The following is a 27114-nucleotide window of genomic DNA, read 5'->3' as shown; positions in this document are numbered from 1 at the left end:
CTTATTACATTTGTTCTTTTTAATTATAAAAATGCCACACAGACATTTTAAAAACTCAAAAAAATATGATTTTCATCTGAGGAAGACTTTAAAACATTTTTCATTGGCACAGGTCTCTAAAAAGTAATGGTTAAAATTTAGATTTAGTAAAAATAATAGTAAATACCTTGAAGTACAAAAAATAATTTGGTATTAATACTTGAATAATCTTTGCAAAATTGTATGTACATAAATGTTGCTTTTTGACAGTATCCTCTGTTTTTGTTGGTTTCAAAAATGAAATACTTATGTGGAAGGCTACTTTAAAAGAATGTAAAATGCCCAAAGTCAATGTCTTATTTGAATTTTTAGAACAATTTTTTGAAATAGGTAATGGACTTTAATTTGTAAATTTATTTTTATAAGAAACTGCAAGCTATAACACATCTCTGTTCCTTACTTTTAAGAAAAATATGTTTATATATACATGCATATATTTTACTCTTGTGCGACTTTGTTTACTTTTAGTTTTTTTCTTTCTCTTAATTTGATTTGAGATCTTGTATGTGTGTGCTGTTTTATTATGAGACATTTATATTAATACATAATAATTATGTGTTTTAGATATTCATGCTGTATTGCTGAAATATTTTGTTAATAAAAAAACTTGAAGTCACAGATCATTTTTATTTATTATATATAGTGACAAAATGGGATATAAATCCAGCACATTTAGTTAGAATTGTTTAAATGTGGTATAATTCTCATGTCATTTCAAAGAGGTAAACATTTTCATTCGGTGCCCCATTAAGGAAAAGGATCGATCGATTTTGAATGAAGGATTTGTTTCGATCTGTTTCAGGGTCGATCTCCCTCCACGCCCACAGGTGGCGCTGTGCTTCACTGTGGACTTGAACGGGATAGAAGAGGGTTGGGGAAACCGTTCAAATCTCACCGGTGATTCTTTCAAAAAGGGATTATTTTTAGACATCGAGCGATTACATTTAGGTTCCGCATGGTTCTGCGTGTCGTTTCCAAGTGTTGGTGGTTTTTCTGAGGTGAGTCGGCCGGATTCTTGTTGTTAGCTTCTCGAGCTAATGTTTTTAGCCGCATTGTTAAGCAGTCTCCTCTGGTGGGTTTACCGACACTGGAGCTCACCTGTTCAGGGGCTCGCGGTTCCAGGTGAGGCTGGTGTGTTTCTGGAGCTGAGAGCTCTGCTGTTTCCTTGTTGAGTTTCAGGTGGTCAGATCTTCTCAGGTGAGCTGGGATCTTCAGATCCAGATGTTCCTCCCGTGATTCCTCCTCCTACAGCTGGCTGTGCTGAGTTCAAGGGTCCTCGGACTTTCTCTGGTCACATCTCTCATCTGCGTTTGTCCACAGCCCTCCACCATGTCTTCCAACTATCCTTACCAGCGGTCGCTGCCTGACTCTGACCTCCGACCTGACCCACGTCGTTCCAGCTCGGCGCCAGACGCCAACCTTTACAGACGTCCACATGAGTCTTTCTCTACGCCCTCATATTCCTTGTCGTCGTCCAGAGGTTCTGCGGCGCCGCCATCTTCCCAGGATGGAGTCCTCAGCATCCTGAGCAGCTGCGGTCTGGAACCTGAAGATCTGTCTGTACTGGCCGAGCTACCTGAGGACGTCCTGACGGTGGACTCGCTGCCACACATCCTCAAACAGATCAAAGGGAAGAGGGGCGGCGGTGAACCTTTGCCTCCTACCGCCTCCTCGTCTTCTTTCCCCTCCATCTCCGCCCCTCGGCCCTCGGCCAGCTTTTCCCACAGGGATAGAGATGAGCAGCACAGCCAGCTGGTTCAGTACCCGCTGGGCCATATCTCATCCTCCACTTCCAAGTCTGACATCCCCTCCAACCGCTGGGAGAGTCCCTCGACCTTCAGCTCTGTCAGGTCTCCACCCGCAACCTCTTCTTCATTCAGACACAAGACGGACTTCGACTACAGGCCCAGTCACTCTGATTATGGTAAGACTGCTCTGACCCCCTCAGCGGCACCAGCACCACAAGTCTTTCCTTCTCGCTTCTCTGGTCTCGGACCAACTGGACACAGAGCAGTTCCTCCTCCTGATGAGCGCCGGTCCAAAGCCTGGGAGGCCAGGCCCTCCTCCGGGTCGTTGTTTGGATCTTCATCTGGAAGGAGCAGCAGGTTCTCCAGCTCAATGCCTTCAAAGAAAGAAGCTCAGGACTTCCATGGGATGGCTCCGGAAGTGTTCCCGTACTCGTGCTCTCTGTGTGACATCACTGTGCTCTCTGAGAAGGTAAGTTCATCTCTTCTCCTCCAGATGCAGGTAAGCACTGAGGGATGATGGGAGCTGCAGCTGGAAGCTCTGTGAAGGCAAACACTGACTGCCAGTGGTTTTTGTTTCAGGCCTGGACCCAGCACACAAACTGCACTCAGCATGCAGACGGACAGCTCAAACTGCTGCAGAGGTGAGTGGCTGCACACCAACAGGCCCGGATCACAGTGTCCTGAACAGAGCACTGCCCCGTGACCCGCTTCTTTAACCTGGATTAGACTGGTTTGTCCTCAGATACACAACTTCTTTTAAAGATAATCGTGTTTTTTTGTGTTTTTAACATGTTCCTGTGGCATTTTTCTTATGATGGAGGACATATATAAAGAAAACTAAGCTCAAACGTTTGTAAATGCAAGCTTTATTCAAATGGTTGTGAATTAGGAGCAGAAGAAAAAAATGCAGATTGAAAAATATCTTATTTGTGACACTGAGTGGACCTCAAGCTTCCTGCTCCACTCCATTCTGATGCATCCACTTTGAGGGGCCTCTGGTCAGAATAGTGCTCCCACAAATAATTATTTTGATAGTCGAATAATCAACAATTATTTTTATGATTGGTGGACTAATCTGGTCATGCGCAAACTGGATGTAAAGCACACATCTTAACCATCATTAGCTATAAACTAACTACAAACTACATAGCATTACCTGTGATAACACTAGTGTGAATGCTGTAAGCTGAATTTGGCTGCTGAAGATGCAGAAATTAATAGCTGAAAATGCTGAAGCTGATAGCCAGCAAAAAAATTAGTTAAATACCAAATTAGCTTAAAAACAAAAAAAGTCAAAATTAGCTAAAATAGCTAGCATGCAGCTGAAATATTAGCTAAACTACAAAACAGCCTAAAAAAATTCGAAAAATTTGCCAAAATAGCTACCATGTAGCTAAAACATTAGCTAAAAATCAAAATTAGCCTAAAAAACTGAAAAAATTTAATAGCAAAAACAGCTAGCATGCAGCTGAAATATTAGCTAAACACCAAAAATCTTAATAAATGCCAAAATATTCCAGAAAACTAGCAGAATGACATTATAACTTTCAACTTTACTACACTCTGACTACATATAATGTAAAGTAACGACTAATCGACTATTAAAATAGTCATTGACTATTTTAATTGTCGATTAGTCGTTGATTATTCGACTAATTGTGGCAGCCCCATAGCAAACACTGAAAGCCAAAGATCCATAAATGTTTAAATTAGAATAATTTGTTGCTGCTGAGAGATGTAGAAATATTTGGAATATCATAAAAACTGGACTGTTCCTTTAGAGTTTGGTTTGTATGTGAACAGCAGTCGGTGTCTCTGCCACTCATGGGTCCACCTCCTCTGCAGGTTTCCTCACTGGGACTGTCGTTTGAAGAACATCAGAAGGTGAGTCGAGCACCAACCTCCAGCTTCTGTGTGAAGAACAAGACATCTCTGACAGGTTCTACCCGGACACCAAAGACCATGAATTATAGAAACCAAATGATTGAAAGCCAAGAAGATTGTTTTATCACCAAAATGACAGCATTTCTTCATATTGGTTGGCATTTTCCAGGTTAAATTAAAAATAGTAATAGTTTAACTTTTTTCCAGATGAAGGTAAGTACTCCTCATCAGGACACCTTTAGTACATCCATGTTTTCATTCTTTCCTGTGGAGGGGGACTTTGCTGAAAGGTCTTCCTCGTTCCTCTGCACTCAGATAACCACCACCTTCATTAACCAGAAGGTTTCATTTATTCCTCCTGCATTCTTTTGAAGTGATGAAAGCAAATCAGAGAGGTGGAAGGATGAAAGAAGGCCCGCTCGAACAGCAAAAGAACCAGAGAAGAAGAACCCGAGTCAGAGCCAAGGTATCAGCTCAGTCTTTTCTAAACCTTTTCCACGTTTGGATCAGTATCAGCCGACCCAAACACTTTCTGTTCCTGCAGCCCCGCAGGCGGATAAGGCGCTGCAGAAGGTAAAGAGATAATCCCTCATCATGTTCGAGCTCGGGTATCTTTTGTAACGTGACTGTGTGCCTGTTTGTGTGTGTAGCCGGCCTCTGATAGAGGGAAGGTGGTCTGTGTGAAGTTTCCAGCTCAGTCTGTAGACGAGGCGTATCTCAGAAAACTGACAGAACCTTTTGGGAAAATCCTTAAGATCCTGATGTTTCCATCTTTGGTGAGTATTATCATCACGGCACCCAAACACACTGAGGGGACTCAGTTTTTAAGTAGCACAATAGTACACAATGAAAAACTCTGTATAACTAGATGTATAGCAAGTGTGAATGCTGTAAGCTGAATGTGGCTGCTAAAGATTCCAGAGTAGTTAGCTGAAAATGCTAAAACTGAAAGCTCTCTAAAATGTTAGCTAAATGCCAAATTAGCCAAAAAACTGGAAACATGTCTAAATCAGCAAAAAAAAAGCTAACTTCGTGCTAAAGTGTTAGCCAAATGCCAAACTAGGCAAAAAATTGGAAACATGTCTAAATTAGTAAAAATTCACAAGCATGTTACTAAAATGTTAACTTAACTCCAAATTAAGCAAAAAACTGGAAAAATGTCTAAATTGGTAAAAATTCACAAGCATGTTACTAAAATGTTAACTTAACTCCAAATTAAGCAAAAAATTGGAAAAATGTCTAAATTAGCGAAAAAAACAACAAAAAAACACTGGCATATTGCTAAAATATTAGCTTAACTCCAAATTAGGCAAAAAAATGGAAAAGTGTCTAAATTAGCAAGAAAATTAGCAAAAAAACAGCTAGCATAATGCTAAAATGTTAGCTAAACTGCAAATTAAGCAAAAAATTAAAATCATGGCTAAAATAGCAAAAAAAAAAAGAAAACGGCAAGCAAAATACTAGAACTTCAAGTTAGGCAAAAAATCGGAAACATGTCTAAATTAGCAAAGAAATTAAATCAGCTAGCATCATACTAAGATGTTACTTAAACTCCAAATTAAGCAAGAAACATATCTAAAGTAGAAAAACAAAACACTAGCATAATATTAACATTTTATCTTAACTCCAAATTAGCCAAAAATACTGAGAATATGCATAAATTAGCACAAAAAAACCATCTAGCATAATGCTAATATGTTAGCTAAACTCCAGATTAGGCAAAAACTGGAAACACATCTGTTTGATCAAACGACACTTGACCGGCCGACTTGACATGAGTCGGATGTGGTGGAGAGAATCCTGTAGATTTCCAAAATAAAACTTTCTTCAGAATCAGATTTGAACAGAAAAAAAGCAGGTCGTGTCTTTTATTCTCTGTGTCCTGCTGCCAAATGTCCCATGAACCGGCACGGTGGGGACAGCTGTTATAAAGGACGTTGTAGTATAGACAGTTACAGTAACACACTATGGCTCCCGGTATCTCACACACTAACATGAATAAGTGAAGTCAAACCCATCATGCTGGAGCTGCTGTTTCATGCTGCCTTTCATCCCTGCAGGCGTTCGTGGAGCTGGGATCCATCGATCAGGCCAAGGACTTGGTGAAGTTTCACACCAACTATCCTCCAACCGTTAACGGAAAGCAGATTGAGTTCAGCATCTCCAGCACCTTCAGCTTTCTACAGGTCAGATGGAAACTAACAGAAACCTCCTGTACAGTTAGAAGTACAGGAGGTTTCCTCCCCCTACATGTTTTTACATTATTGTTCTAATTCAGACACGTTGGAGGATTTCCCTCCATGAACGAAGGGTTACTGTCATAAACAGTCTCAGTCAGGTGAAACTCCAGAACCTTCATGTTCTGACCTGCTGAGCTTGGACCATCGTTCTGCTGCTGAACCCCAATGATCTTGAGCCTCCACTCCTGTATATCCAGCCTATCATCACACTCCCTCCACCGTGTTTGACTGTAGCTTTGATGTTCCTTTCCAGAATCAACCCAGGTTTACAGGATGCACAGAAAGTTCTGCTGATGACCTAGAAGTCTCTGTGGCTCAATAATCTTTCTCTAGTAGGAATGTTTCTCCATGTGGGAATGATAGTGCTGCCACAAACGATTATTTTAATCGTTGACTAATCAAGGATGATTTTTTTCGATTAGTGGACTTATCAAGTCATGTGCAAAGTGGATGTAAAGCACGCATGTTAACCACCATTAGCTTTAAACTAAGAATAAAGACAATGAAGATGTTAGTTTATTAAACTAGAAGGTTGTCGCTGAAGATGCTGAAACTTATTGCTGAAAATGGTGACATAATTTACTTTAATTACTAAAGGGATTTGCTGAAAATGCAAAAGCTGTTTGCAAAATGTTAAATTTTCTGAAAGACTTTTGTTAAAGAGCTATGATAGAGCACCAAAGTTGACCTAAATTTCTTAACATTTTGTTGTAAAAATGCTTATAAATCCCTAATACCTGCTAATTTTGCAAAAATATTTAGTGTGTTGCTGAAATATGAGCTAAACTCCACATTAGCCCCAAAAACCTTAGTAGATGTCAGATTAGCTAAAAAAGCTAACTTGTTGCTTAAACACTAGCTAACCTCCAAAATAGCCTGAAATTCCTAGTAAACTAAATAGAGAACAGATTAAAATGTTAGAATGTTGCCTAAATATCAGCTAAACTCAATTTTTTTAAAAAATTGCTATAAAAGATTAATTTATGAATTTATCCCATTAATATAAAAAGGTTTGTTTTCTCTTGATGGAACATGAAGAGTTTGTCCTTCATCTGCTTCTTGGTTTGTTGGTTTGACAGCACCTTGGTGCTTCAATTCATTAATGTGGAGACGGTTTTCCCTGCTGAGCAGGTGGTTTGAACAGAATTCTTTCAGTAAAACTGTTACTCGGCTGATTACTTGGATCAGGCGTGTTTAGCCGATCGGGCCGGTCTGGGTCAGAGGTCATCACTGGATGATGCTGTGTCTTCTCAGAGCTCCCAGGTGGTGAGTTTCACTCCGGCTCCGGACGGAAAGGACGGATACTCGGATCTGATCAGCATCGTGAAGCGGTTCGGGGCACCGCTCTACACTCTGGTCCTGCCGTCCAAGGTGAGCCACGGCGCCAATGGCCCAGAGGTTCATCCAAGACCCCGTCCTGACGGTCTTCTTTGTGTCTGTGGTCCAGGTGCTTGTTGAGATGAAAAGCTCTGCTGAAGCTCAGAAGCTGGTCAACTATTACTCCTCAAACAAGCTGAAGATCAACGACAGCATCATCAGAGTGGCCTTCTCTGATGAGTACAGGAGCCTGCTGTAGGTGGTTCTGCTGGTTCTGATCCAACTGTAATTGCGGCTTCTGAAAGTCCTACTGCTCTTCTTCCACCTGCAGGAAGGTTTCATTAGCCAAGAAATATGAAGAGGAGGAACCAGCCAAGGACTCGGACCTCAGAAGACCGACAAGGACCAGAAGCAGGTCCAGGTCAAGAGGCAGATCCAGAGATTCAAAGAGCTCCAGAACCCGGTCCAGATCCAGACAAAGATCGGAGAGGAGCAGGAGGAGCAGATCAAGAGACGGCAAAATGTCCAGAAGATACCGCAGAACCAGGTCCAGATCCAAAGACGGCTCAGAGAGAAGCAGAACCAGGTCCAAGTCCATAGAACAGTCCAGCAATTCCTCCAGACAGAACCAGAATAAAGAGAATTCAAAGGAAGCAGGTGAGGAACCAGAACCTTACTCTGTGGGTCTATGAAACAATTGTTCGGGGCAGAATGGGGGGGTGGGGTTCTGATGATTGACAGGTCTGACAGCAGCTTGACTTTCAATCCAGAACCAACAGAACCAGAACATCCACTTTACAAAAATAAATAATCAGTCAGTATTGTTCTCAATCTAACATCAGCTGGAGAACTTCATTTTGACCTTCTGCTCCTCATCCTCCTCTCTGCTCAGAGCCTCCTAGAGAGGAGCAGCAGACAATCACAGCTGACATCAGACGTGAAGAACCTGCTGCTGCTGGTGAGGAGGAGGAGAAGGAGAAGCTGGAGGAGGAGGACAGGTGAGCTCCTCAAACGTGGCTTCGGTTAGAACTCAAAGACAGAACATTCTGAAAAGGTTTTCTTCAGCATGTCCACAGACGAGGGGATGGAGGTGATCGCGGAGGACGGGAAGATGATCAAGGATGAAGACGAGGAAAGCCTGAAGGAGGAAGAGGACATGGAGGAAGGTGCTGAGGAGGTGTCTGCATCTTCTGAGAGAGGGAAAAAATAGAAGTTTGAGGCTCAAAAAGATGTATGTTCAATTTACAGAAGAACAGGAGAAGAAGATGGAAACTGAGGTTGAGGAGATGGACGTGAAGGATGCAGGCGCTGAAGATCAGGAGGAGAGGGTGAAGGAGATGAGTGAGATGAAGGAGGAGGAAGAGGAGGAGACGGTGAGACTGCACTCAAGCCGCTCTTGTCACACGTTTGTTCTTTCTGCAGCTGTTTAGCTAATATTTCAGCAACACGCTAGCTGTTTTGGCTAAATTAGGCTTTTCTTTTAAGTTTTTTAGGCTAATTTAAAATTAGGCTAATATTTACACGCTAGCTGTTTTGGCTAATTTAGGCTTTTCTTTCAGTTTTTTTTTTTTTTTGCTCATTTTGGAGTTTAGCTAATATTTCAGCTATATGCTAGCTGTTTTGGCTAATTCAGGTTTTTTCATTCTTTAGGCTGTTTTGGAGTTTAGCTAATATTTCAGTTACATGTTAGTAGTTTTGCCTAATTTAGGCTTTTTTAGACGTTTTTTAGGCTAATTTGGAATTAAGCTAATATTTACATGCTAGCTGTTTTGGCTAATTTTTTTTTTTTTTTTTTCGTTTTTTTAGGCTATTTTGAAGTTTAGCTATTTTTTCAGCTACATGCTATCTGTTTTGGCTAACCTAAGTATTCTTTTTTAATTTTTTTAGGCAAATTTGGCATTTTGCTAAAATAATAGCTGGCTATCAGCTTCAACGTTTTTAACTATCAATTTCAGCATCTTCAGCAGTCAAATTCAGCTTACAGCATTCACACTAGCATTATCACGGGTAATGCTATACATCTAGTTCATAATTATGTTAAAAAGTTACAGTTTTAAAGTTTTAAAAATGTTCAATAAATGTTCAATAAATGTTCAATAAATGTTTATCCTGTTCGTCCCGCGACCTGAGATGTGTTTTGGATTTTGGCCCATTATGCGATTGAGTTTGACACCCCTGATCTACTCCTCAAGTCTGAAAGAAAACCATACAGTTTTTTTAAAGGCCCACTCAAATGAAAATGGTGTGTTTGACTTGATCCCCTGCAATTTTCTGACAATGGAGGACATATATGAAGAAAATTAAGATTAAAATGCATTTCTGAGTATTTCTTTTTCAAATTGTGAATCAGGAGCAGACAAAAAAATGCAGTTAAATAAAGCTTAAAGTAGTTATGCGGGACCTAAATCGCAGTTCTGTTTCATTCTGATGCATCCACTTGGAGACAGATCCATCCATGAACGTCTTTGTTTCCCTCGTCTGAGCAGTAATCTGGATCAGAACTGTACCGCTGGATAGCTCCAGTATGGCTCATTGTTTTTGTTGGACCACTAATGTTGAGTCAGGGGTCTGAAACCTGCAGATCCAGAGCCTCATGTGGCTCTTTCACCCTTCCATTGTGGCTCTCTGGTTTTTAGTTTTTCAAAACTAATGGGCTAAAACATCAGATTTTTTTGTGTTTTGTACCACGAAAAATCTATTGGAACTCTGAAAGCACAACTAGAATTAACAGGATTATAAGACAAATTTTTTAATTTTTTTTTTACAATTTTTAAGTGTGCCTTATGTGTTGAGAAATACAGCGAGAGTCACAATTGGCTGAACTATTTTTTGAATTGGATTCATGTATTTTTGGCATAGATCTACCACAATTGGTAAAATAAATAAATTAATTTATCACTGCTGACGTTACATTACCTGTTGGCAGCATTTAGCTGATTCCATGTGACTAAAGGAGTCTTTTATTTTGAAAAGAAAACATATGAACCTCTATTTTGAAAAAAAAAAAAAGGTATTTATTCTTTATATTTATGTTTTTTCCTACAAAAGAAGTTAACTGTAAGCTAGCTAGTGGGAGATGGGAGAGTGTGTACACATGGATGATGGAAATGGGGTCAGGTTTATCCCACACCAACAGTCCCGCCCACAAATCATAGACTCTGCTCTGCAGAAACTATGTCCTAGAAAACAACACAGGTTTTTAGATTGTGGCCAGAAACAACATAATCATCATCAAAGGACCACTGGGAACACTTTTACGGCGTATCAAGAGATGATTGGAGTGAGACTCTAACCTGAACATGGTGTTTTCATGAGGGTCAGTATTGAACAGGATGGAGAGGCTGAAGTTCTCCTTGATGATCCTCAGGAGGATGCTGGTTTCCCTGTGGACCTGGAGAACTGCATCACTCTGGATGAAGTTCACTCAGATGATCAAGGTAGACCTCAGAACCCCAGAAGATTCGGATCCTGATGCCCTGGTTGAGTTTTTTCTGCTTTGTTACAGGTGAAGGTGACGGCGGTGAAGAGTCTGAGGTGAGTCTGATGAGTCCGTTCTCCTGTCGGATGTTTCCATGGTTCCTCCGCTGACTGATGATCCGCTTCTGTTACAGTTGGAGTCCAGCAGGGTGGTGTCCTTCAGCTCCGTGCCGCAGTGTTGCACTGACGCAGAGCTCATTAAAGTCATGAGAGGCTTCGGGACGGTGGTTCGATACCTGTTGAACCAACAGCAGGTGCACTTTGTATATATACATATAATTATCGACTGTATAAGAGAACTGGAGCGAGTGAGTGTAGTTTACTTCCAGCTCCAACCACATAAGTCATGTCAGTCGCCATTGTTGTTGCAATTTGAACACCGCCATGTTGGAGCCAGAAATAGTCAGCAAGCCAATCAGACCAATCAGGAGTGAGCTTGTTGGGAGCCTCATGCCACACCTTGAAAGCAGGCTTCTCATCACAAAGTCTGTTAAACATTTTGAATGTTCGACATGAGGGCCAGCAGACACCTCCTGCTTTATTGAGGCATCCTGACGGTCCTTTATAACTTGCAATAAAGAAAAAATAGATTTAAAAAAAGAAGGGTCTGAAAGAAGATTTTAAACCAAATGTATCTGATCAAGAATGGTTATTCTGACCAATAGAATGACTGAGTAACACATTTTTATTTCTCTAGAGAAGTTTATAGGATTTTGGCTTATTGGAACCAGCATGTACTTCCTGTTTGGAACACCAGGGGGATGAGTCACTCAGTCCAGTTCTCATTTACAGTCAACAGAACCATGACCTCCGTTACTAGGAAAACTTCATCTATTAGCAGCTGAATGATTCACATGAAAACTTTCACAAGCATGTCTGTGATGCTTCTCAGCTTCAGTGACAAACACAAAGAATTGTGGGAATCTAGGTTCCTTTCAGAATTGATGGTTCAGTGTGTCATCTCTTCTACTTTTCTTTACTGAATTTATCTTGAATTTCTATGTCACTTAGAATTTCACCTGGTGCAGATCTTTTTTTAAACACAGACTCTGACCTTGTTAGACTTTTGGTTCTCGCTTCTAGCTCAAAGTTGTTTTGTACCTTTGAGTTGATCTCAGTTGTTGCTCCTCTAGTTCTTGGTGCTGCTCCAGCTCTTCGCCCAGACCGTTCCCAACCTCTCCTCTTCTCCTCTTTTCTTCTTGTTCTCACCACTGACTTTGAGAGGATGAAATCAAGTCTGGATCTCTCTTTGGTCTTCATGTTCGTGTTTCTCTGTTTCAGGCCTCTGTGGAGATGTCCAGTCCCTCAGAGGCTCAAAAAGCTGCAGAGGAGCTGAACTCCAAATGCATCAGCATCAACGGCTGCAGGCTGATCGGCTTCGTGTCCCGTGAAAACATCCGACTCGCCGACGGGTCAGAAACTGCCTCGCCACGCCTCCTGTGTCTCTGCTGTCAGTCTCTCATGTTATCCTCTTTCTGCAGACGGGACGTCACAGGAGACGAAGATGAGGAGAGGAAGAGTGACCCAAGAAATGAGACAAGCGAAAGACTGGAACCCACAAACTCAGAACCAGGAGAGGCCAGAGAGGAGGCTCATGGGAAACAGGCTTTAGAGGAGGTTGTTCAGGAAGGAGAAGAGACGCCAGAGACGAGTCAAGAGTCTCCTTCAGACAAGACGGAAGAAAACGAAACTGAGAGAAAACCTCCAGGAAGAAGAGACACTGTGAAAAGAAAAGGTGCTCCTCAGAACAGGAGGGGGTCTCCAAAATCTCAGAGGACACATGAGGAAAAAATAACAGTGTCAAACGCTCCCGAAGTTTCTGAGGACGAGAATCGGCCTGATGGTCAGGATCTCCAACAGCAAAGAGGAACAGAGGGGCTGAGCGACTCTGGTGAACCTGAGGTGACAGATCATCCAGAAACAGCTGAACAGGTACGACCCATGAGAGGTAGGATGTCTGGAGGTTTGAAGGCCTTTCTTTAGAGGGATGGATTTCTAAAGTTCTGTTAGCATCAGAGTAGAACACAGTACATCAAAAACAAACGTTTGAGCCAAACCATCAGATTTCACCAGAGGTGATCAGAAAAACAGGTTTCCATGGTAACGTTTTCAACTCTTTGGTATGTTTACAGAATTCTGAGGCAGCACCACCACTTGCACCTGTGGGGGGCGCCACTGAGGCAGAAAAAACAGCTAAAGCCGTTGGTAAGATCAGCAGTCACACACCAGCATCCTCGTTCTGGGAGTTTTAAAGTCATGGGTTCAGATCTCTTAAGCCAGGGGGTCCCCATAACTACATCTATATATATATATGAATCTGGTGAGTGTTTTGACAGTTAATAAGGATGCTCCCCCACCCATCAGAGAAGAAAACAGTTATGTGGCCCCCTGTCTTAAGCCTATGTAATCTCCCAGCATTCATTGCAGTCACATCCTTAATGAACACTTGTGGTGCGTTCAGTGACCCGTCTGGATTTGTGTTGCAGGAACAGAGTTTGTGCGTCCGGTTGTGGGTTATTACTGCAACCTGTGTCAGCTGATCTTCTATGATGAGGATGAAGCAAAGGGGGACCACTGCCGCACACCGGCCCACTACGCCAAATATCAGGTTGCTATGGAAACGGAAAGCTTCCCTTAGTCTTAAGGAATTTAGTGGAGCAGCTTTTTAATTGCTTTGTGTTTCAGGAGAAGACGGGGAAAGATCCATGGACGAGCTGAACTCATCGAGACTGAAGATCTCCTGCAGAACTCTAAAGGAAACAGGATTTTTAATTGGTTCAAGTTGTAAAAATAAAAAAAACTGTTGAATGTGAGGAAACCTTTTATTCTGAAAAACATCCAAAAAACAAAAATCCAGCAAAACATTTAACTGCTAAAAGAACAATCAGGAATCAAACGGTGGCTATTAACGCAGCAGTGCCTGAACGCCACATGGATGCAACTCCCACAGGACACTGGTCCAGGCTTTAGACAGAGCCCAGGAAGGGCTAACACTGGTGAAACGAATCACCGTCAGAACCACCTGAATGACAGGAAGTCTGAACGTTTCACATTAAAGAACTTTGTGTTTTGTCCTACAAGTAATTCAGGGGCTGTGTTGCCATGACAACACTCCTGTTTAAAGTATAGCTAAAGAAAACGAACGGGACGACTTCTTTCCCAGCTGCTCTCAGTTTGATGCCTTCTTGGCCTTCTTCCCTTTGCTTTGCTCCTTCTCCAGGTATTTCTGAAACAATCACAGAGATCCATCAGAAAACAGTGTGCAGAAGTATCTAAAATACCGGAAACCGGTAGAAGAAATGGCGAGTTCTGTTGTAAACAAACAAAGCTGCAGCACAGAGTGAGATGATCTTCTGAGCGTGCTTTTATCGTTTGTATTAAGTGGATGTTCACACTCAGTCTTCTAAATACGTGCAGCCAGTTCTTTATTGTTGGCCGCATGAACCCGGAGGAAGGATCAGGCTTTGGTTAATAATAAGGCGCTGTAGAATGTGCAGGTTAGCGGCAGCTCACCTGCAGCTTGTCGTAGTGCGTCTGGCTGCTGCAGTGCGTCTTCTTGGCCGTGGTCTCGTTGGTGTAGAACAGGAAGCAGATGCGGCAGTAATATCCCATCTTCACGTGCTCCACTCCTGGACAAACCAACATGGTAAACGTTGGAATTCTTCTGGAACAGCAGCTGAGGAGGCGGATTCTCACCAATGGGGGTGTCGGGGTCGTAGGGGGGCAACGGCAAAGCTGCCAAACTGGGCTTCCCATCTACAGGAGGCGGAGCTTCAGTCTGTCCGTTCTGATTGGTGGCCGTCTCCATGTCCTCGTCCTGCTGCCGTTTCTCCTGCAGATCAGAGGTCACGTGACCTGTAGGTCCATCACTGATCAGCACTCCCAGGATGAAGACTTACCTCCTCATCGATCTTCTCCGAGTCTTCCAGAGGATTCTCACTGTTTTCTTCTGGTTTTGAGTCTCCAACATCAGAGCTCTGTGCTTCCTCGTCTGCTGCTTCCTGCTCCTCATTTTCTACCCCCCCATTATTGTCCTCTTTGGCCTCTTCCTCTTTTGTCTCCTCCTCTTTCTTCTCCACTTGCTCCTCCTCGTCTTCCTCTCTGGCCTTCTTGGCGCTGGGCTCCTCGGGTTGTAGGGAGGATTTTGGAGGCGGACTGTTGGCCCTCTTGGCTCCACACCGATGACTTCAAGAGAAACAGGAGATGAAGAGGAGTTTGAGAGCGGCTGCAGCTCCTCAGGAGGCGGCACCGACGCGACGGCAGCAGCTCACCCATATTTGAGGTGTCTGTACTTCCTGCTGACGTATATGGTCAGGCGCTTCCCGTTTATCTTCGGCGGATTGGATTTGCAGTCCTCGGCCATCTTCTCTGCATCTTCAGGTCGGTCCATCTCCAGAAAACACTGCAGGACAAAACTCAGTCTTTATTTTCTGAACGTCTGCAGCTCAGTTTGAACACACCAACAGGGAAATACATCCTATGATGCATAAACTAAACCAATAAAGTCTTTAAAGTAAAAGCAAAGACGATATAAATGGCTGAAACCAATTTTGAAATTGGGAGCAGATTTACAGTAAAGTAAATTTTTGCCAAGAGGATGAAGCGTAATATTAGACAAATTCACAATAAAATCACAAAAAAGAAGCATCACAAATGTCCTATGCCTAATCTAAATCTAATAAATATAATAAAGAGATGAGTATAATTTCAAATTTTGACAAAACTTTGATGGATATTCCCAAAGTTAGGATGTTTTAGAGAGTGAGTGTTACGTAGGTGATGCTGGAAACATCTCCAAACCTAAAGACTGACTTCATAAACGCTTCACGGCTGGAGAGTTACAGCAGTTCAAAGAATGTAAACTCTGCAGCTAGAGCTCCTCTGTTGAAGGATTAAGAAGGTAGTGGATGTATTTAACACATATGACCGAGTCAAACATCCAGACATGCATCAAGGAACCAAAACATGTCAAAGTCAAGGCCCGGGGGCCGGATCCGGCCCTCCAGATCATTTTATTTTATTGTTATTAATGACCTGATGTTATCTTGCGCTCATTTCTAACTTGTATAATTTTGACATTATACATTTTTATGGAGAGTAAAATATTGAAAGTTATTTAAGGTTAAAGTTGATTTATTCTGGAATAATATTCCTGCCTTTTATTATCCATAATTAGGTTAAAAAGTTACAGTTTTAAAAATCGACATTCTGTTAGCTTTTTGGACTATTTTGGCATTTACTAAGGTTTTTGGGCTAATTTGGAGTTTAACTAATATTTCAGCTACATGCTAGCTGTTTGGCTAACCTAAGTTTTGTTCAGGTTAATTTGGCATCTAGCTAATATTTTAGGCAGCTATCATCTTCAGCGTTCACACTAGCATTATCACAGGTAATACTATAGATCTAGTTCATAATTATGTTTTAGTATACAAATTTTCGTATTCATTAAGTGTTTATTCTGTTCAGCCCGTGACCTAAGGTGTGTTTTGGATTTTTTCCCCTTGAGTGATTGAGTTTGATGCCCCTGAACTCAAATGATGTCAGTTTTGCGAGGCCGCTGCCAGAGACCCCGCTTTAGTACCTCTCTCTTGATCCGGTTCAGGAAGTACTTCTGGACTTTTCCGTACGGTGTGGCAAGTTCCAGGATCTCCTCGTCGGTGTATTTGGTGTTGGGGAGCTGACCAATGTACACCACCCTGCTGGAGCCGCACTGAACACACAGAATCATGATGGTGTCACATCACGGGCTAAAGGAATCCTTCTTGGTCGGAGTCAAACGTTTGTTCAAGTGTCGCATACAGATTACAAGCATAAACATGAAACAATTCTTATAGATTTAAGACTTAAAACAAGGCCCAGAGGGAAACATGATTGGTCATGTCCAGCAGGTGTGGTACGGTGCTCAAGGGTCATGTGACTCACCTGGATGGTGGGGTAGCTGAGGGAATGGCTGACCCTGACGGGCCGGCCGCACACGGAGACCGTCACATTACCGTTACCATAAAACTTGGCCATAGCTCGAGCTTCGTTCTCCGTCTGGAACTGAATGTAGGCCTGAGGAGGAAGAAGAGGAGGGGTGAGGAAGAGGCTGGGTGGAGACTTTGCTTTAAACCCTCGTGCTCTCTTATGGGGCCCAGATGACCCCACCCTTATACTGATGTGTGATACCTCCCATGACAAATGTCTGCCACTGACGTCAGTGAAGATAAAAAAAAAAATCCATGAAAAAAAAGGTCAGTGTGCCGTCTTAATGAATCTCAGTAATTTTTTACATCTTCAGGTCATCACTACATTTTATGGGAAAAATGTCTCATTTTCACTATGTTGGACCATGTTTATCAAGTATGTAATGTTAAAGGAAATCAACTTACACTTTAACCTAAAAATAAATAAATAATCACCAAAAAAAGTTTTTCTTCTGCTGATTATAGCCTTTGTACAGAGCCCCTAAAGGGACATCAAAACTCATTAAAGTTAAAAACAAAAAAGTAATGTATATATATATATATATATATCATTTTTCTGAAAATTCATAGGGGCTCCATTAAAAATTCAAGTAAAAGGTTACTATCTGGTGCGCACCAGTTACTATCCAAATTTTTTTTTTTCTTACTTCAATTTTTAGAAAAATAGAATGCTCTGGTTGGTGTTCCTCAGTTACTAACCAGATTTTTTTTTACTTTAATTTTTAGGAAAAAAATGTCTCATTAGTAACTGGTGCGCACTAGATTAAAAAAAAAAAACAAAAAAAAACCCTAAAAATACAAGAAAAAAAATCTAGGTAACTGGTTATTGGTTACTGGTTATTAACTAGATTTTTTCTCTTCCATTTTTGAAAAAAACATTTTTTTAATTCAATTTTTTTTCTTTATTGTCCCTTTAGGAGCTCCGTACCTTGGGGAGTAAAACACACTATTTTTAAAAACATATTTTCCAAATGTAACCACCGTTTGGTTGTTAAAAGGGTTAAACAAATCTTGTCACATTTTGAACTAATGACCAAATCTGAAGCATTTTTTAACAAAATTAATGATCTTTGAACTGGAGTAGGTCAGAGGTCACCTAAACTGACCGCTTTTCTTTGATTAAGACAGAAGTTTCTCTCTGGGTTTAACAACTAATTTTTAATCATCTGTTTTCTAGTGATCAAAGGAGTGAGTGAGAGGAGAGTCTGTTGGTCTGCAGAAAAGAAATGTGTGATAAGGTTGGTGGTCTGAAACAACTTCTGACTGCACAGACGCTTCGTTCTGCAGCCAGCAGACTCTCAGGGAGCTGATCAGACGCCGTCAGCGCTCTACCTCAGGTCGAAGGTCCAGAACCAGGTGTTTGACCACCTTCCCAAACGGCTTGGCGAGATTCAGCAGCTCGTTGAGGAAGTTGTAACCTCGCCTGAAGCCCACGATGTTGACCACCCTCATCCCCTGATGGAGGATAAGACAGAGGTTCATAAACACACAGAGGATTTCGATGAAGATCACAGAAGATCTCAAAATCTACCAGAACGTTTGTCTGAACTATTGCAGACAAACCAGAACAGAAGCATAAATGTGAGCCATCTCCATCAATCATCTGATAAAACAAAACAGCTTAAAGACCAAAAGATCTACTGTGACGCTGAACCCGACAGAGGAAAAACTCAAGTCTTGTTTGGGTCTTTCATGCTCGTACCCCTTTCTTGGAGTTATCTGCAGAAAAGGACAGAAGAAGGAAGACAACATCAGGTTTGGTGTCAGTCCATCTGAGCTGAAGCTCTGTAGCTCCACCCACCTATGGCATCAGACTCTCCGGGGGCGTCGCCCTCGTCCTCTTCCAGCTCATCCAGCGTCACAAAGTCCTCCATGTTCTCCAGAAAGTCCTGGTCCAGCTGGAGAGAGAAGTGAGACCAGAAGACATAATTTTTTTAAGTTTAGGTGAATTTAGTGTTGACAGGTAAACAGATTCTCGGAGGCATCACGCTCACCTCCTCAGCAGGAACGTCTCCCTCCGCCACGTCGCCGCTCTCCACGGCCTCCTCCTTGTTCTCTGCTTCCTCAACTGAGGTTTCTGCTGCTCCTTCTGGCTCCGCCTCCTGCTTTTTGACCTCAGGCTCCGCCTCCTCCACAGGTGTGACGTCATCAGGAACCTGTGAGTTTACAGAGTTTTCATTTAAGGTTGTTCAGTGTCCTGAGCCTCCATTTGACTTCTTCCTCACCTCCTTCTCTTCTTCTTTAACATCTTTCTCCACCGTTTCTTTCTCGGGGTCTTCCTCCTTTGGATCTTCATCGTCAGACGCCTGGTCCTCGTCTTCATCCTCTGCTCCCTGCACCACTCCGGTGACCTCCTCCTCAGCAGGCTTTTCTTTGTCCTCCTCCTCCTCCTCTTTCTTCTTCTCCTCTCTGCTCTTGGATGTGGACTTGGACGAGGTGGTTCTGGAGGCGCTCTTTGCTGCGGGGCTCGAGGACCTCTCACGAGTCCTGCTTCTCTTGCGGGTGGTGGTTTCCTCTGCAGAGCCGCTCTGTCTCCGGTTCACACTGAGAAACACGGAGGACCGAGCAGGTGAGGCCTCTCTGCAGCGCTCTCACAGGCGCCTGCAGGCCGGTTGTCACGGTAACAGGAGTACTCACTTGAGGGTTTTGTATTTGGTGCAGATGTTGAGGCGGATCAGGCGTCCTCTGATGGTGAGGGGGTTCACGCTGTAATACTTGACCAGCATCTCTGCGTCCTCCACGGTTCCCAGCTGGACAAAAGCCTGAACACAAAACAATGAGGATCACCAACACAGAGGATATTGTAGGAGTCTAACCCCCCCACTCCAGTGTGAAACGAGGAACAGTCTGCTGATGCCAGAGCACATCAGTGAAAAATGATGCTGCCTCCCAACTAGGAATGTAACGATTCAGTCAAGCCCCAACAGAGGCTAAATAAGATAAATATCAGCCTTTGGAGCTGACAGATGTGCATTTAATTTGAAAATATCATGAAGAGGAAGTGATGCACGTATACATTGGATCATTTGATTTCATTTTTACCTGGTCGGTTAAGAAGAGGTGTTTATCCACGGTGCCAAAACGTCCAGCGATGGTCAGCAGCTCCCTCTTCTTCTCCTCCTCTCTGGGCAGGTTGGAGAAGAAGACCACTTTGCTGCCGTGGCTTTTGACGTCCCTCATGGGTCTGTCGCCCATCCCCTCAGACATCCGGGAGTCTTTCTGAGAGCACAACACAAAGAACGAGTCAGACTCTGAGCACAACACCCTGGAGCAGCAAGAAGATGGCGGTACCTCGATGAACATCAGCCTCTGGGACAGGTAGAAGGTGATGGGCTTGCCGTACAGAGACGCCGTGTGCTGCTTGTAGTAGTTGACCATGTCCAGAGCTTCTTCGTGAGAGCTCATCTCTAGAAAGGCCTGAGGGGGAGGCAGACGTGACACCACTGACCATCAGCAAAACGGGACCCAGTTCTGGATCAGCTTTTTCATTAAGTCATTCATCTAAAATCTTCATTTAAAAGACGTCCCGTTCCTAACACTTCAAGACTCAAAACAAACTTTCATCACATAAAAACTTTGATTTTCCTTTAAAAAAAGTGTCTAAATCTAACCAGATGTGCAGCTTTTCATTTCAGCTGTGCACCAATACACAAAACATTATCAACCTAAAGTGTTGAAGATTGAACGTTTTTTTTCTCCATGACAGAATCAACAGATTCACATTAACTGTGTAAACATTTAATTCCTGTAAAGTGTTGGATATTGCCGCAAAGCTGCTTTTCTCCACTTCACAATCTACTGGAATTATGATAATTGCATAAACAGTTGAAGAGTTACTTTAGTCAGAAGAATATCAACACTGGAACTCAAACTCTGGTGTAAATGGATCAAAAAAGTTCAGTCTTTGTTGTTTCTCTAACATTCTTGATTTCTCTGCGACATGGATCCGATTTTTAATAAGAGTTCATGGGAAATCATGTTTTGCGCTCTGGAAAGAATTGCATTTGTTATGTGAGGAACCTCATTGACTGTATATGAGAACTTGACAGAATAACTCCACCCACCTGGGGCTCCAAACAGGAAGTACCTGCTAGCTCCAAGAAGCCAAAATCCTTTAGACTTCTATGAAGAACAGTGCTGCCACAAACAACTAATTTAAAAGTCGACTAATCATCGATTATTTTACCAGGTTAGTCGACTAATCGGGATGTAAATCACACATCTTACCCATCATTAGCTTTAAGCTAACTAAAAACTAGATATGTAGCATTACCTGCGATAATGCTAGTGAGAATGCTGTCAGGTGAAAAAAAAATCCTAAATTAGCCAAAATAACCAGAATGTAGCTAAAATATTAGCTAATCTCCAAGTTAGCCTAAAAAACTGAAAAATTCCTAAATTAGCCAAAACAGCTAGCATGTCGCTGAAATGTTACCTAAACTCCAAAACAACCTAAAAAAACATAATAAATGCTAAAATAGTCCAAAAAGCTAACAGAATGCCATAACTTTCAACTTTACTACACTCTGACTCCACAGAATATAAAGTAACAACTAAAAGAAACCCATCATGTCATTGGTGGAGGTGGAGCCTGTCAGCTCACCTTGTTCTTGAGGACCAGGTGCTCCCTGAGGCGGCCGAACCGCTCGGTGAAGGCGAACAGAGTGTTGTTGCTCAGAGGTTTCCTCTCATACTTCACCACCACCACCCTGCTCCTCAGCTGAAGACGACATTCACCGTCAGACGCTGCTGAACGACCAACAGCTGCACAGCCAGCTCACACTCACCGTGTTCAGACCCATCTTGTGTCCCGGCAGGCCAGGACCTCCACCTCCTCCTGACAAGCAAACACACAACATCAGAACACAAAACGGTAAACAACCACACGAGTCAAAGACATGAGGGAGCAAAACAAAAGCAGAAATAAGAACTCCATGTGGCTGCACAGGTCTGATGTAGCCAGGTGAGTTCAGAGCAGGTCACTGCCCACCTACAGACAGCAGCTAGGAATAAAAAAAGGTTTCTGTTGTACAAATCAGGTAAGTTTAAAAATCAAAACAGGGAAACCGAATTACACTGAATGTTAGAAAAAAGTGGTATTAATCATGCTCCTTGCTGCTATACTAGTCGTTTTCAAAATGAAATGGATGAAGAAGTCTTCCTTTCAAAGTCACCCCACTGATCAAGATTCATCCTGACCTGTAGATTTATCTTTATTAGGGGAATAGCAATTAATGTAAACGGTTTGGTTCACATCTTCATTTATGGTTGCCGACAGGATTCATAGTAGGGATGTGGATCATTGCTTAGGTGGAGATCCAATTCAATTAAAGAATCAAGCTCAACGAATCGAACCACGATTCTTACTTTTTAATATGTTTGTTTCCATTTGTCTTGACTATTTACTGGATGTATGAAAATAGAAGGGCTGCACGGTGGCGCAGTGGTTAGCGCTCTTGCCTCACAGCGAGAAGGCCCCGGTTCGAATCCCGGCTGGGGGATTTGGGACCTTTCCTCCCACCGTCCAAAAACATGCTTCATAGGTTCATTGGTGACTCTAAATTGCCCCTAGGTGTGAATGTGAGAGTGGATGTGTGTGATTGAGGCCCTGCAACGGACTGGTGACCTGTCCAGGGTGAACCCCGCCTTCGCCCATTAGCAGCCAGGTTAGGCTCCGGCACCCCCGCAACCCCGAAAGGGACAAAGAGGTGAAGAAAATGAATGAACGAATGAAAATAGAACGATCGCGAGTATCCGAGCACCCAGATACTCGTTACAGCCCTAATTCATAGTGAATATTGGTTTATTTTGAACGACCTGATTCATTGAGCTAAAACGGATCTTGGACATCTGTATCCCAAACTTCCACCAGTGTAACTCAGAGATAAATACCTGGTACTGAAAAGTACAACCTCTACAACACTGACAACATTTATTGCTGCCATCATGTGTGTGTTGTTCACTGTGATGGTGATTTTTACTGTATAGTAAAATAAATTTAACATCTCAATCCAAATGGTTACTTTCCAATATCAGTATATTTCATTTTAAAACTATTTTATAATGTTGATTCGATTAGCCTCAGAGAGATCGGTCTAATTGGATGGTAGGAATATAAGCTGATGAACTGATTTTGTTGATTTATCGTTACACCCCCAGGACTGTGTTGATGCTTTACTGAGTCTCACCCCAGCTGGAGGACATCCCAGCAGAAGACATGGGGGCCGGTCCCAGCAGCCCTGCAGACAGGTTGGGAGTGTCCCTGCGGCCCCTGAAAAACAGCCAGTCAGCTTTAGCTCTAAAACGTCTTGGCTTTGACTCCACAACAAAAGGCTGCAGCTTCTTTAAAGCCACCGAGCAGAATGAACACAGAGCTGTGTGTCTCACCCTCTGCCTGAAGGCAAGCTGGGGTCCCAGTCTGGATACCTTCATTTGAAAAGAAGAAACATCTTGTTAGGACATTTCCTCACACTGGAGGCAGAACTGCTAAAGACGAAAATGAGGCAGAAAGACGCAGCCAATATCATATATTATTACAGTATTATTACATACTGTATTTTATGAAGAGGAAATTGGGTGAAAAACAACCAAACTATGACCTGAACATTTCATGAAATACAATCCAGAAAACAACACTAAACTGGAATTTAAAAATAAATAAATCAGAATAAAATAAAACAAATCAGAAACGTCATCAGTCGTTAATCAACATTATGTTAAATTTGCTAAAAGACTGGAAAAGAGCTATGAAAGAGCACTGAAGTTGACCTAAATTTCAAAACATTTTGTAGTAAAATTGCTTTAAAATCTCTAATACATGCTAATTTTGCAAAAATATTTAGTGTGTTGCTTAAACATGAGCTTAACTCCAAATTAGACCCAGAAATCCTTAATAGATGTCAGGTTATCCAAAAAAAAACCAGCACATTGCTGAAACTAAACTCCAAAAAAAGCCTAAAATTCCTAAAAAAAACAATTAAATTACCGGTAGTCAAAAATGTTAGCTTGATGCTAAAATAGAAGCTAAACTCTACATTAGCCTAAAAAACCTTAGTAGATAACAAATTAGCCAAAAACATTAGCATGTTGCTAAAATATTAGCTAAATTACATTTTTTTTAAATTACTATAAAAGATTGAAAATATTCATGAACTGTTTTAAAAGCTTTTTGCTAATCTACTTAAAATTTTGAAATGTGAAGACTTTCTCATTCATTTCCTATGGGGCATATTTTGCTCAATTTTTCAAAACTTATAAAGTTTATGAATACCAAAAATACAAGCAGTAATTTTCTGAACAAGCTGAATGTTTTGATACCAAGATTGCTGAAATACCTGATAGTGTGATTGAGTATTTACGTGAAAAAATCATACGGAAAGGAAGAGAATTACTATAGTGTAAATGTTTACTTAGTACTCACACAATAGTAACGCTCATAGCTTTGTTTAACTTTACTACACTCCGACTCCATATTATATAAAGTAACAACTAATCAACTATTAAATTAGTCTTCGACTATTTTTATAGTTAAATAGTTGTTGATTAGTCGACTAATCGACTATTTTATAAGTTGATTATTCGTGGATTAATCACTAATCTTGGCAGCCCTTTTCACAAGTTACATTTTCAGGATCAAGAACTTTGTTCAGATGCGGTAGGTTTGGTTCCAGATAAACACGACCTGCATGTGCGGTTCACTCACATGTCCAGAAGCAGGCGTCTGTTCTCAGCATGTCGGAGGCCGGAAAGGTGCTGGTTCCACTCCTGCGGGTCAAAGCAGAATTACTGACATATACTCGATGCGAGGAGCATCACAGGGTGCTGCTCTCTGCTTCCTAACTGTCAGAAAACTATCCAAACTCAGAGAAGGGGGTCTAATTTTCACAGAGAAGACAGCAGGATGGAGGATGACTGAAGTTCAGAGTCTCATTTAAAGTCAAGTTTTTCTCTGACTGCTGAAAGGAGGAAATGACTGAAGTTGGTGAAAAGCTGAATGGAGCTGTTGTTTCACACTAAAGAAAAGTCTGTCATAACTGAGTCTGACTGCTCTTAAATGAGTGTGGAGCTCTAAGCTCCAGGTGCTCCAGGTCACAGCAAGCTCATCCAGACTGCCAGAACTTTCTGCCCTGAACTCTGCAGACTCAAGACGACGAGAGGAAGCTGTCAACCTCAACGGAACAAGACAGGAACCAGGAGAATGACAGCTGAACTACAGGACCTGACTGCCAAATGCTGAGAACTTCACGGTCAGAAAATGAAGCTCATCCTGAAAAGTGAATTAAATCAGAATTTATGTGAAGAAACCTGGAGCTCCAGCTGCTGGAAAAATGAGGATGATAAGCAGCCAAGGCTGAAGCTGAGCTCAAGTGTCTGCACTGAAATATTTACAGTAAATCCGAGAAGAAAAGAGGAAGCAGACTGGACGTACTCACCATGGTGGAATGAACATCAAAGTCACAAAGAGAGCACACATGGGGGAACATGGAGGGCATGACTCCCAAGAAGTCTTGGACTTTTCCGACTGACGGGGAGCCGATCCTCCTCTGCATAAAGACGGAGTCAGACTGCGATGGCCCCATGTCCAGCCCACCGTAGGAAGTTTGGTGGGAAAGCTCGGAGTAAGGCCTGTCTCCTCTCCCACCCCCACCGCTGCCGAAACTGGACCCGAGGCCCCGGCCCGAGGACATGTTCTGCATGGAACTGTACCCAAAGTCTGCAGAGGGCTTAGACCGGGCCAGGCCCTCACCCATGGAGGGGCCGCCCATCCTCCCCATGCGGCCTTCGTCCCAGCTATCCCTTCCTCCTTGAAATGCAGCCTCGGAGGACATGGAGGACACCGCCCGTCGCTCTCCTGCCTCCCCCTTGCGATTCTTGAGCTGCATTAGAATGCGAGGCAGCGTCTCCACGCTGATTTCTTCTTCTGGGATTTCAGCGAGGGCGTCCAGGTCGGAGGGCGACAGCCCCAAGCTGGCAAAGAGCTTCATGGTGCTGCCAAGATTGTTGGTGGTACCCCGCCGGGGCATCTGGGGACTTCCATCCGGGTGCTCCACCCCACTCATTCCCACACCTGAGGACATGCCCCCCATCGGCCGGCCTGAGCGCTGCTCATTCATGTTGAAGTTCAAGGTCTCTGCTGCAGCCAGGAGCCCACGACCCACAGAGAACGGTTTCTGACCGCCGTCTGACTGAGACATTACATCAGCAGGGGGCACTGCTCTCAGGGGCAAAGAAAAAGAGCCAAGCAGGTGGGGCAAAAGGGGTCTAAGGAGTGGTGGAGGGGGTAATGTCGGTCAACGCCTTGCTTGAATGATATAAAACCGGGAAAAGTGAAGCTGAACTCCTCTTGTCCGTTGAAGAACGTCTTACTTCTGCTGAAACACAATGAGGCAGAGACAAGCTTCAAACAAAGAGTCCACTGACAGCAGGTAGGGAGGCCATGAGCCACGTGACCCGCTACAAACAGCCACCAGTGCCGGTGTAGCTGGGATTTCTGCACAGGAAACATTTAAGAAAGCAGGAGACAGAAAGACCACTGCAGACTGAGAAGGAAGAGATGGACGTATGTGAGACCGTTTGATGGAGCCCTCAGACTCAGAGAAAGAAACGAGTGTCTCTAAGCGCTGCCTAAAGAGGCAGAGACCAAAAAAAAAACGGCGCAGAATCCCTGCAGAAGCTGCAGGAAACCTGCCCGTCTGTTTCCAGAGGTAGCACGCGCGAGAGCACGCGCGCTCCACGGAGAACTGCTATGCTAACTGCGCGAACACCGGCAGGTATTAAAATTAGTGGAGCGAGGTGAATATTTCTTTCACCACAATTCTTGAACAAACAGACTATGAATCTATTTAGAAAATGGTTCGTTTTATTAAACATTTTGAGGTTCTTCGTCACTCACAGTCAAAGCTAACTGTATCCTAATGGGACAATTGCTATCGAGCTAACACAAAATCACGATTTAGGAGTTAAAGTCCGCGTCTTTTTATCGGCTTTAAACATGAATCGCACAAATTACATTTTCGTCACTAACACCACTAAAAAAGACAGCTTTACTCGTAGACTTAGGGACTCTTACCCCAGTTTTTCTGGCTGCGCAATACGCTAGCAGCTATTGATGAAAAATGCAGTAAATAACACAACTCGAGACCAAAGTCTCGCGATATTTGGTTTTTCCTTCTTTTTGTTTGCTTTGGTGACATCTATTGATTTAGGAACATTTGCGCCACCTACTGTTTTGGAGTGTGAGTGTTGAACGTCATATGCATAACACAAATGAGAGCATAGTTTTGTTTGACAAAAATGTTGTTTAAATGTTGTTTGTTTAAAATTTAAAGTAAACCGATCATTTTCCCCCTCTTTTCTACTCCTGTTTTCTCCTCTCTACTCCCTAACTATTAAAAACGATATAATGTGGCACTATCCAATGGACTTTAAAAGTAATTTGGAGAC

At 42.6% G+C, this 27114-nt stretch overlaps 2 protein-coding genes across 3 annotated transcripts; one reads left to right on the top strand and one right to left on the bottom strand.

Moving 5' to 3' along the window:
• The first annotated feature begins 812 nt into the window (after positions 1-812).
• Positions 813-13518, top strand: matr3l1.1 (matrin 3-like 1.1). Its single transcript, XM_024261069.2, has 22 exons — positions 813-1037; positions 1360-2256; positions 2367-2428; positions 3633-3671; positions 4046-4137; positions 4216-4244; positions 4322-4447; positions 5732-5857; positions 7166-7282; positions 7359-7483; positions 7560-7885; positions 8121-8226; positions 8294-8394; positions 8477-8601; positions 10596-10665; positions 10734-10762; positions 10840-10959; positions 11987-12117; positions 12187-12637; positions 12838-12910; positions 13192-13313; positions 13391-13518. The coding sequence occupies exons 2-22, from the start codon at positions 1369-1371 to the stop codon at positions 13421-13423; spliced, it is 3291 nt and encodes a 1096-aa protein (XP_024116837.1). The 5' UTR covers positions 813-1037; positions 1360-1368; the 3' UTR covers positions 13424-13518.
• Positions 13512-26845, bottom strand: matr3l1.2 (matrin 3-like 1.2). Of its 2 annotated transcripts, none has more exons than XM_024261070.2 (22): positions 26741-26845; positions 25104-26039; positions 24374-24435; positions 23059-23097; positions 22860-22942; positions 21459-21508; positions 21275-21391; positions 19963-20088; positions 19714-19890; positions 19309-19433; positions 18897-19215; positions 18666-18827; positions 18473-18569; positions 18374-18390; positions 18004-18126; positions 16628-16759; positions 16287-16415; positions 14977-15107; positions 14605-14890; positions 14402-14537; positions 14219-14334; positions 13512-13931 (listed from the first exon to the last, which is right to left on the bottom strand). In XM_024261070.2, the coding sequence occupies exons 2-22, from the start codon at positions 25863-25865 to the stop codon at positions 13875-13877; spliced, it is 3246 nt and encodes a 1081-aa protein (XP_024116838.1). In that variant the 5' UTR covers positions 25866-26039; positions 26741-26845; the 3' UTR covers positions 13512-13874. The 2 variants fall into 2 exon arrangements, with proteins under 2 accessions (XP_024116838.1, XP_024116840.1); XM_024261072.2 differs by having other exon boundaries at positions 25104-26042; positions 26741-26817.
• Positions 26846-27114: the final 269 nt, after the last annotated feature.

This window comes from Oryzias melastigma, linkage group LG10, assembly GCF_002922805.2.
Source record: "Oryzias melastigma strain HK-1 linkage group LG10, ASM292280v2, whole genome shotgun sequence".
NCBI classification, from domain to species: domain Eukaryota; kingdom Metazoa; phylum Chordata; class Actinopteri; order Beloniformes; family Adrianichthyidae; genus Oryzias; species Oryzias melastigma.
Note: the sequence above shows the minus strand (reverse complement) of the source record. Positions and strands in the feature narration are given on the sequence as shown.